Below are 12,442 nucleotides of genomic sequence, written 5' to 3'. Positions count from 1 at the left end.
ATCATGTTTTATTCATACCAAGCCTCTGCAAAATGGAATTCAATATGCGGCGTCGATATCTTTGTCACCAAAGCGCGGCGGAAAGTGAAATGCTAGAAAAAAAACGGTTGTCCCAAATATTTCTGCCAACCGCAAACGTGTAAAGCAGGACAACGAATGTGATGCAATCCGGAAGGGAGAAAACCGCCATTCGACGATATGCAAAGCAAACACAAAGTGTGATGCTGTTCGAGGAGGTTTGCAGAAGAATCGATTTCTTTTCTTTGTGGTGGTCTCTCCCGGTCGGCATCGAGAGTGAATTTCCCTTTTATCGGAGAAATTGTTCCACCGAAAGGAAGCATTCATCATAATCCCGCCAGTCCGAGCTCTTGTCTATGGTTCCACTGGATGTGGAATAGCCCCCTTCAGTCCGCAGTGAAGGCTCGCTTTCGCATTCATCGTTGGGGGAAACCATTTCGCCATATAAATACGGCAGCCATTGTGCATATCCGGCCAAGGGACAGTGAGAGTTTTATGGTCCCTCCGCTCCCCGGGTCGTATAATGTATCCATTCGCACAATGAACCGTGACCTTTCCCTCGTTGGCTTTTCGCTAGATTCACTCCAAGACGAGAGCACATCATTTCCGGTATGATTGCAGAAATTTAAAAACTGCCCTGCCGAGAGCATCCCTGACCTTACTCGCAGCATCACTATCGAAAGCGAAAATCTCCCGGTCCGGCGACGTCTGGGGTGTGTGATAAATCCGAGGCCGGAGCTCTAGCGATCACGCGCGTCCGGCAGAAGCCTTCGGTCACATTTATGGTGGCTATAATTTTAATTTTATTGTCACATTTTATACCCTCAATTCGTTTCCAACAGACTTCGAGACTGTTGGGTGCGTCTGGAAGGGTTCAATGGGCGCGAAGATTCGCACTCGGTGGAGAAAAAGATGCATTGCTGAATAGAAAGAACAAGTTTTAACTGACTGCAAACTCATGCTAGGAAGTAAAACTAGGAGCGGAGATTTAGAGAAGGCAGAAAAATCACTAAAAACTCCTGAGTTCATAGGAATTGTTGCGTAAAGAGATAACATTCTGTACAGCAATGTTTTTGTCTCCAACGTTTACCACCAGCTTACATTGAAAGAAAAATCAAAATAATTAAAAATGGTTAGATACCATGACAAAATCGGATGAGTTGGTGTTCTTTGGAGTCAACACTTTCGTTTATACTTACTTTAAAAGCTTCAAGTCCTTTTTTCGAGACAAGAACCTCGAAAACTTGCTTTCGCTCTTGAATCGTGATCGTTCAATCACTCCATTTCGTGTTGTTGCTGCGTGACACAGCTCATAATGAATTCGTGGCAAAACCGGTTTTCCTATTCTATCGCCGTTATGATGTTGCACAACTTTTTCCCGACGAATTTCGTTCTTTGAAGTGCTTCACCTTTTTTTCCTTGACCCTCGAGCCTTCTCGCTCCAAAGTCCAAACGGCTTTTCGTTTCGATTTCACTTTTTAATCAAATTAAGTCTCGTTTTTCGACGGGAGAAGCGGGAAGTCTCAAGTCTCCAGAAGATTGGATTGAATGCTCTTCGGATGACGCATTTTCCTTTCGCCCGGGTCAAACGCTGCCGAGAAAAGACATGATTTGGTGGAATTCTTTTGCCGTCATGTGCGTCTATCCATGGGTCGAATAAAATCGACCGTAAACGGTGAGATTTAACGGTTCGTTCGTTTTCGGTTATTGAACTCACTCACCTGTGTATGTCCTCCGCTCCCGTGTGTGTATTTCCAGCCACACTGCACCGTTACAACGTTTGGTGGGGCCGACGAGATTTGTGATAGGATTTCTTAAGTTTCTCAATCGTCTCTAGATGCTTCATAAACCCAACCGGGATGAAGGAAACAACCATTTCGTGGACGTCGTTTCTTAATTCTATTTTGACAAATGCGTCCCTGACAAAGAGCTACAAATTGAACAATAAAATCTCCACACACCGGCGAAGTTTAAGGCGGACGAGCGCCTCACCTTAGGTTGCGCGTCCTAAAAAGTCGATCTTCATTTAGGATTAAGCACCCCTGACGCCGAATTGCATTCTATCCTACGCATTTTTCTTCCTACGGCCGCCGTACGAAACTCATAAAGATGCCATCATCATCCGTCGCAAAGAACCGAGCGGTGTATCGTCGTAAATGAACCCGTCTTGTAGAGGTTTTTGTTGATTTATTTCCTCCTAATAGCACAGATTTCCGCCGTCGATTGAAGGTAAACGATCGACGTTCAAACTGCATCAAAATGCAGTTAGTTTAAATGGTGCCTCGGCGGGCAACCCTTTCCTGAATCGGTGGTCGTTAAGTTAAATTGAGCTTTATCTCAAATGAAATTGGAAGTAGAATAATGCTGATAAATATCTGATACGCTTAAATGCTGAAATATTTGGGCAATTAAAGCCTTTCAAATTCTGATTAGAGTGTAGTTCGTCGTAGGTTTATCATATCTGAAACGCATACAATCAAAGTTAGTTCGTAACACTTGATTCATATTTTTTTATGTTGTCTTATACACAGCAAACGTGATAAGGATATCAGGTTTTTGAACAAAATAAACGTTAAAAGAAAGTTTTTCCAGAGTTGCAACGAACTATTTTTGAATTGTTGTGTTGTTTGTCGTTGCTTAGCTTTGTTGTTTTGAGCAGTAATTTCGGAAGTAATTACCAACGTCTTCGCACGAGTTGACAGGATGAACCTTCCAAGTGGCGTGAGATACCCAATGTAACTTTTATGTCACGAAATTGGTTGCATTTCTTTTGCAGCATAACTTTTTCCCCCACGCTGCCGCTTATTGTTTGCCAATTGTTTGTGCAATTTCCATGGCGACGAAACACAACACCCGAAACGATTTAGAATCCGACAAGCGGGGGATAAAAACTTTCCCCTTTTCTGGTGTTGTTTACAGCCCATATGTTCGTTGTGAATAACGGTCACGGCACAGGTCCCTGTTGGCCTCTATGCACTCACTTACAACTGCACGTCGCATGTTATCTATCCAACGACTCCATCCGGGACTGTCGAGCGAAACTTTTTTAAGGAAGAAATAAAACTATCGCTTGATGCACAGCCGGGTTCCGGAAAATTGGCGTCTTCAATGTTTGCAGCCACGGACGAAAGGAGAAGGACACAAAAGTGCAGAACAGCACGATCCCTCAACACCACGCTGGCTGTCCGCGCGGGAGGATGGCGTTGGTGACTGTTTTCGCTTTTAATTAAAACTTGTACAATTTTAAAATGTTTTAATTGATAAAACTCAACCCACTCCAGTTCGCCCCCGCTTTCAGCCTGTTGTGGGCAACAGCCCCGGCGATCCCGTGCCGCTCCCTTCGTTCGTCTCCCGATCCTGATCATCACGTCTTAAATACCACCACCTTCGCAGAAGTTTCCACTTGGCCAATGTGACGCCCACGACCACGAGGCTCATTCCTTCATTACGCAGAGAAAAAGGAAGAAGAAAAAAGTGGCATTGTGAAACATCTCCCGAGGAAGCAACGGGGGCTTTTTTCGTGACTTCCGTCGCAGTCTCGCGACAATTAGGGAATCTGTTTCCAGAGTAGATCCACGCGCGCGCGCGGGTGACGAACTGTGAAGGGAAATTTAAATTAATTAATTCGTTTACTTAAGAAGTGAAAACGCTGCTACAAGTTCTCAGGGTGTGTTCTCACAGCCGGTTTTCTTCCCTCCCTCATACACACACATACACTTTCTCCGAAGGAATGAAATTCATCATCTTTCAGCAACGGCTGGAGCTGAGAACGGTCTGAACCGGGCAACGCCATGCCGTAGAAGTTGTTACAGTAATTTGAGCCAACCGAGAGTGAGACCGTTGAGTCGGGATAGAAGCAGGAGTGGGGAAATGTCTAGTTAAAATGACACCATGGATGAATGAGTTACGAGTTTATTGGACTAAGAAGTAAGGCTTCATGGAGTGCGCAGTTGGGCGTTGGTGGCAAAATAACACCCCCGTTGGAACCACCCTTTCTTTCTTTCTCGCCACCTTCTCTAGAATACTGTTGGAAGTCAATCTTCATTCTGGATATAATAACAGGAACTACAAGCATCGTGATTGATTGCTGCTTGCTTGGACGATGGTTGATTTGATTGTGGCAATTAACGAGTAACTGCAACCCTTTGGAAACAGCAGCTATTGGAGGCAAAGTAGAAGATTGTGTTCTTACACAGAGAGTTAGAGCTTGTCAGAAGGAATAATTTGTCAAGCAATTTGTTTAGTTTAACAAATGTTTTAGATTCCGTATTCGTCAAGTCTATTTTTCACAGACCAGAGAAACTAGATGCCACTAATCCCGTTCTTCAGGGTTATCGTTTTTTTCGGGGTCCTCCGTAGCCTTGCGTTCTCAAAGCGCAGTTTGTTCCTTCACACCTCGTTGACGGTGTTGACGTGTTCCGTTTCCTTTCCGTTGCGTGATTTGCGATTTGCGCATTGAGGAGTAATGTTGCTCTTTACCGACACTACTAGAGATATCTAGAGTCCAATAGGCGATCGGAACCGAAGAAGAAATATCTCTTCAACGTCTTTTGTGCCTGCTTTGTACAACGTGCAATAACGATTTCGTAATTTCACACCACATAACTCTCTCGGCGCCGTTAAACGTCGTTAATGACACTTTACCGGACGTGGAGGGAAAAAAATCAAGCAACAAGAAGTTCATTGATCAATTGGTAGAACAGCGTAGAACATTGGGTTTTCACATCCAAACCTTAGCCAAAACGTTGTCTCTTGCTTTTTACCCATTCAATGAATGCCTTCTCTAAGGAAACGAAGGAGCATGCATACTAAATGTATTCCCCCGGGCCACCGATGGCTTTCGTTTTCTAATTCATTCCCGGTTCCGTCGTTTGAGCGTCTGCTTTGCTTTCAATTTCCGTCTTCTGTTCAGCTTTTCCGGGGCGGAGACCGTTGACACAATTAGCGCGCGATTTATCGATTGATATGCAAATCAATGCCCCGATGATTTCCTGCTAATGGGCCCTTTCATGCTCGTGTGTGGCTGCATTATAAAATCATACCCCAGTGATTAATAGCTTCCAGGATGAATATTTACCTTTCGATCCCCCCTCCGCTTCTGTCGTCGTTCCCGGGACATCTTTTACAGTATCGAGAAGTAAATTCCTCCGCAAACATGAAGTGACCTCTTCGTGCCATTGTATGACTTTTATCACGTGCTCAAAGCTCGGAAAGTAGATCGAAAAATGGCAAACCATATGCTCGGGTGTGAATCGTGTTGCCAGACTGTGTCGATGGTTCCGTTTCCGGCTTGGTTCTCACGTCCGATCCATAAATCATACATCCAAATGGTCCCGAATTTCTAATAAAACACAATTTTCGCTCCAGTATTGAACTGACTTGGGCGAGTATGAGGACACTTTTCTGCACGTGTTGGATCCTTTGGCCGCATTTTGAACCTTTCCTGTTCGTTCAGTAGCGCAAACATACATTCCACTAAGCAAAGCGTGTCGTAGTCTCACTTTGGAATCATAAATTTTCATAAAATGCTGTCCCATATCAACATCAACGAAGGTCGAGCCCAGTGACCACAGTAGGCTTTGGGTTTCCTTTTTCCCAAAACAAGCATTCCGAAAGGACTTCAAAAAACCCCGGGCAAGCTGCTGCCTCTTGGGGTTGACGAAGATAAGGAGGAAGAAGGATACCCAGAAATCAAAACTCTCCCAATGTAGGAAATGCAATTCATAACCCCCAAAGGCGTCTCTGCTCGCAAAACGACAGATAACAACGTTACTAGTTTACTTCGAAAGCCTCGAGAGGAAACACTCAACGGTAACATCTTGAGAGCAGGAAATCTTCCTTAGCAAAAAGAAAAACTTAGCAGAGATACTGGACAAGAATCGGAAAACAGAAAAGAAAACATGAATTGCTGATAAAAAAAGTGTCCGTGCTATGCTGTCATATCGTCCTCGTTACGAGTTGGTGAAAGTATGGCAAAGAGGATGTGAAATATTGAAGAGCACGGCATTTGAATAAATCATGTCAAGGATATTTCCGGTCATTTTTTTTCTGGCTGTAGTATTCAGTTGATCTTTCGTCCTCGCAAAGGACGTAGATTGCTAGAACTGAATGAAATCAGTGACGTTCCATTGAGATGTTTGGGGTTTGCCCGTTTTGATACCCGTGGATCCAAATAGAGTGCAAACAGAACGAAGAAGTGAGGGTAAATTTAGATTATCTACAAACGTTCCAAAAATACTTTTTGCCTTACATCATTTCCTGGTTCAAGAGAATTGCATTTAACAAAAAAAGATTAACAAAATTGGATTCTGGTTTGTTGGAAAAATTTATCGATTTGCTTGCTATTCAAGTTGAGGCAAAAGGTATGATCTGTGTTTTACAATTACATAACTCCCAAACTAGTCAACATCTTTGAATTCTCTTTTCCGAGTTCAAAGGAAAAACTTTACAATTACATGCCAATGGTGTTGTATTCTCGCTTTTGCATCAAAACTATTCAAACCTCACAGCACGAGTGCTTAAAGTTTGCCGAAGCATCCAAATGGAAGGAAACATTCCACAACGAAATCCATCCCTGGTCCTCCTTTTATCCCGGCGTCGCTCGGTACACCAATTCATTTGTTCACCAGTGGTGCCACCGTTAGCACTTCATATGCCGACCTTTTCGCTCCGGCTCCGGCTCCGGAAAAGCTTCATTTTCTGCATACGCAGACATTGGCGCAGTCTGGCATCGGCATCGGGATCAGCATGTCCTGCTGGCGGGACGAACGACGATGATGCTGCTGCTGCTGCTGCATCGTCTGCAGGCGTGCGGGTATTATTTGCCAAGCCGGGGAAAACTATTTATTTATTCATGCATGCATGTCTCTTTATTTATCTTTTCCGTCGATTTTCCTGCTACAACAGCGAAAGGCTGGAGCACCACAAGCACAAGCTGCATCCTGGGGAAGGGAGGTCTACAGAAGTAGCGAGCGGCGGGGGGTCAGTGTTACGTTTCGGTATTTATAATATTTCCTCTCTTCTCTCGTTGCAGTGATCTACGGCCAACGTCGCTGGAGAAAAGCCAGGAAGTCTGCCGGCTCCGGATCTACGAGGTGTACGCGTGGGGTGTTCCGCTGGTCATTGCCGGCGTCGCGGCCATCCTGGACAACCTGCCGGACAGCAACGATACCTACTTGCGGCCACGGTTCGGTGAAGCCAAGTGCTGGTTCTACGGTGAGTGAAAACCGCATCAGGATTGGAGCAACAAATTCCAAGCCTATCCCCTAAACGCAGGACGTCGTCAGACCAAATTCCAGCGTAAGCTCGTGGGCTCACGCACCCACACACTTTAAGCCAAGCGATCGATGCATCAATCACGGCGGACGACCAAGCAATCAAATCGACTAACATTTCATTTCATTTCATTATGGTAATTATATGAATCAAGACGAGGGCGTCTCCCACTGATGGTTCGCCTCCCTTAATCCCCGTCCACAGAGCAGCCTCTCCGTACGCTTGCTGCTAGGTTACTGGTTTCCGATTCCATTTTCACGATCAATATTAACCACAAATATTTCTCTTTGGACTCCAGCAGTCCACTCCTGGCATACAGACGGAGCAAGATTAAATTACTTCCGCCACAGGAAACAAGGTGTCTTTGAAGCTCTTGACGTAACTTCCGTTTCATGTGGGCCAAGCAGCATCTCCTCGTGAACACGGTCGATCACTTACCTATATCTTGGGGGTTTATACGAGAGCGAAAGAGAGAGACAATGATCTACCTCTTCATTCTGACAAACCGGAACTACGTTGCTGTGTTATGTTCATAAATTAGCAACAACACGGAGCACTGCCTTTGTTTGTTGGCTAAACTCAGCCCCGATACCTAGACTTGATTGGCTCTGCGTGCATGTGAACGCCTCCCGGAAGATCTATGATGGATGCATTTCGACGATTGCATCCCATTTATCATTCAAGGTGCTCTTAGTGTGGTCATCATCGGATGTAAATATTGTGGCTGAATTCCTGAAACTCCTATTCATTTATTTAGATATTGGAACGGAAATAGGACAGTTGGAATTTCTCCTCGTATATTTGTTTTGATTATATCTAACCTTTTTAATATTGTACACAAGACGACTTTCAAGGTGTGCAATATTTCGTTACGTTTAACAAAACTACTGCTACCAAACCAATTAGTTTCACGATGAAGAACCAGCAAGGATTCCACGCAACATGTAGTTCCAATAGACACACCTAGACATGCTTCCTGAAGAGTATCAACACTCCAGGATGCACCGTCTGGATTGTTTCGGATTGAAGGATTCGTATCCGCAGGATATTCAAAGTGCACTTTGAAAAATTAATGACTACACTCTCGCTCTAGAAGATGGTTACTATCGTGTGTGACTCCCCGTTTGCCAAACGATATGTTTCGGTTTGTTGTTGGTAGTAGAAAGGCAAGTCTGCAGGCAACATGCCACTGCACACACACAAGACTTGATGGAAGGAAGGAATCATTAATTTTTGTATATGCAAATGAAGAAGTGCTGTACAGTTTCAATTAAGGAATGAATGTTTGATGAAATCAAGAAAATATGTACATAGCTCAAACGTTGTTGGTTTTTCTCTACCTGGTGTGAATTGTCAAACAGTTTAGTGATTTTAAAATAACAGCATTGGTTGAAATCAAGCTGTCACTCCTATTACCATGGGTTGAGATTCCCAAATGTTACGATTGCCTTCATTTTCAGAGGAAGTCCATCGATTACACGCCAATGATAAATTATTCTGTGTGATTCAAACCGAAGGGAAATCAAAGGTTGAAATACGAGGGTTCGATGGTGATCTAATTGTGGCCCGATTGAAGCACCGTTGAGGTTATAATCAAAGCCTCTGCTTTCCGAGCGATGCACTTGACTGGTTGGAGCATCATTTTAATACTACCTGTCATTACCCGTCTCCGCAATGGCTTGATGAAAAACGTTTGAACATTGTAGGTGAAGGAAAGGCCTGGTAATGCTCAGGCATCATTCATTACCCTGCAGTCACCGGTGGCAGCCTTGCAAAATTGAGATGAATCCAATGAAACCCCGAGGACAGACACGGAAGATAAAATCCCGGATCTCCCGGTTCGACGTCGTCGTAGGCTACCGCCTCCTTCTGACAAAATGTGCAGAAAATACCGATGGAGCTGGGCTTGGTCCAGTGTATATGCTTTCTAGCCTTCCCGGGTGAGACGACTCCACCGACGGAGACGAAATGGAAATCAATCTTCCATTTATCACTCCCTACCAACGTCTCCCATGTCAGAGGCCGGTCGAGTGGCAAATTGCACTTGCACCCGGCAGGCATCGAGGGATACCTCGGACATCGACTCGGACAAGGAGACCCAGAGATCTGCGGGAGTAGATATCAATTATGAACGGAAATCGAAGTACTTATCAATATTCAATCGATGACACTTTCACTCCTCCGAGTAATGATGATGCTAATGGTATCGAGATGATGTTCGATAGAGGGAGAGAGAGAAGATCTTTCATCTGCCGGCAACAGGAATGTTCCTTATCGTATCGCATAGCCATGCAGAGTCCGGGTCAATATTGTCCAGGTGATGAAGTGGATTCTCTTTGGAACGACTGGGAAGTCATACAATTATGCTGTAAAATAAATCATTCCATTAGAAAAGAGATTAGGAAAGAGTGTCGGAACGTGCATGGGCATTTCATAATGCTTAAATGAGTCTAAAAAGACATTGGGTTATGACATCTAATATTCATCGAGAGATCACTATCTATGATTTATGTATAACGCAATCATTATTCTGTGAACATTTAATGTTAAAAGTGTTCTTCAACTTCCTCGCTAAGATCGTGAATAAAGCCATCGGTTTCATTAATAGCTCGGACGTTACGTTATACTCAACCCATCGTCACTTCTCCAGCGGCGAGTTCTCCCGAGAAGATATTACGCCACCCTGTCGACCATTTGCGGATTTAACAGCGAACCCCCATCGCCGAAGCCTTCGGCTTTGGTTTTACGAGATAAAATAGGTGCCGGCACTGTGCTCCGTGTCGGCTTTTGCATGTTGTTTTGCCTTTTAATTAAAACGGGTAGCTTTCTGTCGCCGCGATCGCCAATCTTGTCCAGCTGCTTACTGCCTGCCTCTTTGGCCTCTTGGTGGACGGAGGAAATTGAAGTGTTATTGCCCGTCGGCAAGATTTGCTGTTCGTTGTTCGTTGCTGTAGCTTCCGATTCTCTGAGTCTCATGGTCGAACGCCGTCGCAGCGGTTTACAACAGGCGAGCTGCAACTGCTTCTACTTCTATCGATTGTTGGAATGGGCAGGAACCCCGACACCCGAGCGCAGTGCAACAGTGCAGGATGCTAATCAAAACGCCGGCGGGCTATCGTAATTGGCTGCGACCGCTCGGCTTGGCTGTCCAGGGCAACCAAGACCTGGTGGTGTGCATCCAAGTCCAGTTAGAGTCCGATTCAGGGAAGGCGCCAGCAAGCTTCACTCAAACCCCCGGTGTGGTGGAAGTGGCATACGCGGCAAAGTGTAATTTAAATCAAATTATACGATAAATCTCGTCCCGAGCAAGCGCCAACGTCGCTTCGGGGTGAGTCCGTCGGTGGAGGATGGGTTTGTAGCAAAACTTCCTTTCTGCGTGAAGTGAAAAATTGCGTGAGAAAGTGAAAATTACGAAACCACATGTCGGTTTGGTCGATTGGTTCGTCCAGGTTGTTCGCGTGCGTTTTTCTTTTTTTGCTAGCATCGATCGACCGAAGCTAAATCCGATCCGCTGAGTCCAGACTAACCTTGAGCACCACAACATGACCACAGTGCAGCGTTTCCGATCGGTTCCCGGTCTCGTTAGTTCAACGACACTTGCCCGCACTGAACCCCTCGGAGGGGGGGAAATGGAAACGCATGTTACCAACGCGAAAAGTTCGAGGGGAATAAATCAGCCAACACACCGAGCACACCGACCGTAAACTATTTCACACTTTTCTCGCTCGCGTCTTCGTCGAACATTGCGAAAGGTTAAGATCGTCACCTTGCTACATGCTTGCCTGCCAGCCGGACATAAATACGGGACTGGTGAAATATCCCAATCCCGCATCGCTACGTTGGATTGGCCTGGGTGAACATGATATACCCCCGGGAGAACCGCAGGGTCAACAACTAACTAACACGGTGTTTGTACGTGGAAGTGGAAGAGAGACACTGCCCGGAGGGGGTTTGCCTATTTTTACGTAAAATTCCGAAAGGGACGATATGCGATCGAAAAATAAACAACGAAACAAATCAGCATTCCACCCGGCTTGGGGTGCGGGGGGGATAAATCGGCAGTCCAGCAGAAAGTATAAACACACTTCCCGCTTAATAAATATGTCCGCGATTTGGTTCGGTCAGCTCGGAGGGACTGCAGGGAAATAGAAAACCCCACCGCGTGTCAATCAGACGCTGGAATGTTCCGACGAAAGAGTTTATAAATTCTCTCCGACATCATCCGGACAGCATCGGCGTTCCACTCGGAGTCCGAGGTGAGCTTGTTGAGGGGACGCGGTAAATTTAATCCACTCCACTCAACAAGCCGCCGGTGAGGGCGTGTTTCGGACATATTTTCTCCACGGGGAAAAAAGGGCAAAAAACCAACACGACTTCGGCTCGGAACCTTGTCTCCACCTAATCCTTCTTTTGCTGGACATTTCTCCTCGAGCGGTTGATTTGTCTTCAGTTTGAATCGAATGAAACTGGATCGATGCCAACGATGACAGCGATTTTGGTGTGCGGTACACTCTGTCTGAAGCGGTCTTGTTGAACTTGGAAATGTCGTCAACGGTCGTTGTTTTTCCTGCTTAGTTTTTCGGAGTTGAGTTTGAGTTGTACCATCAATAATCCAGTAGGAATTGGTTTGGCTCCGAATCGAGCTGATGATGTTCAAATATTGGGCTGTTTGCAGCAGTTCAACGAAACGGCCGAAATGCGGAAGAGGTGTGACAAGCTGATGAAAAATAAATGCAGTTGCAAGCCGGACTATCGGTCCCGGTGTTGTTTGCCCCCGGTTGACATTTTCCAACCAAGTCCAAAAAGGCAAACATGCACTGACAAATTGGTAGAATACGGTGGATAAATATGGAACACGGACTTTTCCCAATCCCGCAGCATTTCGACTCCATGGTTGATTCGATCGGTTCCGATCACGTTGGTTATTTGCCTACCGGACCTCACTGGCAGCTTGTTTAAGCACTCGAATATGAATAAATCAGAGGAGATGATTTTGCTCTGGGCAAACGTTGCGACTGGATTTCGGATTCTAGCGTCAGTTGATTTTGTTACCGACTCAGTTTTGTGTCGAGTTCATTGATGTTTATTTTTTGGTTGGCTTATATCGATTGCGATTCCAAAACCGTCGGATGTATATGAGAATAATTTA

General features: G+C 45.2%; 1 protein-coding gene across 2 annotated transcripts in view; it reads left to right on the top strand.

Annotated features, from left to right (window-relative positions):
- The window catches only part of LOC131281379 (probable G-protein coupled receptor Mth-like 1), a 135,006-nt gene that overhangs the window by 103,126 nt on the left and 19,438 nt on the right, over positions 1–12,442 (top strand). For both annotated transcript variants that reach the window (XM_058310708.1, XM_058310707.1), the window contains exon 4: positions 7,052–7,233. In XM_058310708.1, the coding sequence (XP_058166691.1) occupies positions 7,052–7,233 (182 nt within the window). The remainder of the gene's footprint in view (positions 1–7,051; positions 7,234–12,442) is intronic.

This window comes from Anopheles ziemanni, chromosome 2 (genome assembly GCF_943734765.1).
Source record: "Anopheles ziemanni chromosome 2, idAnoZiCoDA_A2_x.2, whole genome shotgun sequence".
NCBI lineage: Eukaryota > Metazoa > Arthropoda > Insecta > Diptera > Culicidae > Anopheles > Anopheles ziemanni.
Note: the sequence above shows the minus strand (reverse complement) of the source record. Positions and strands in the feature narration are given on the sequence as shown.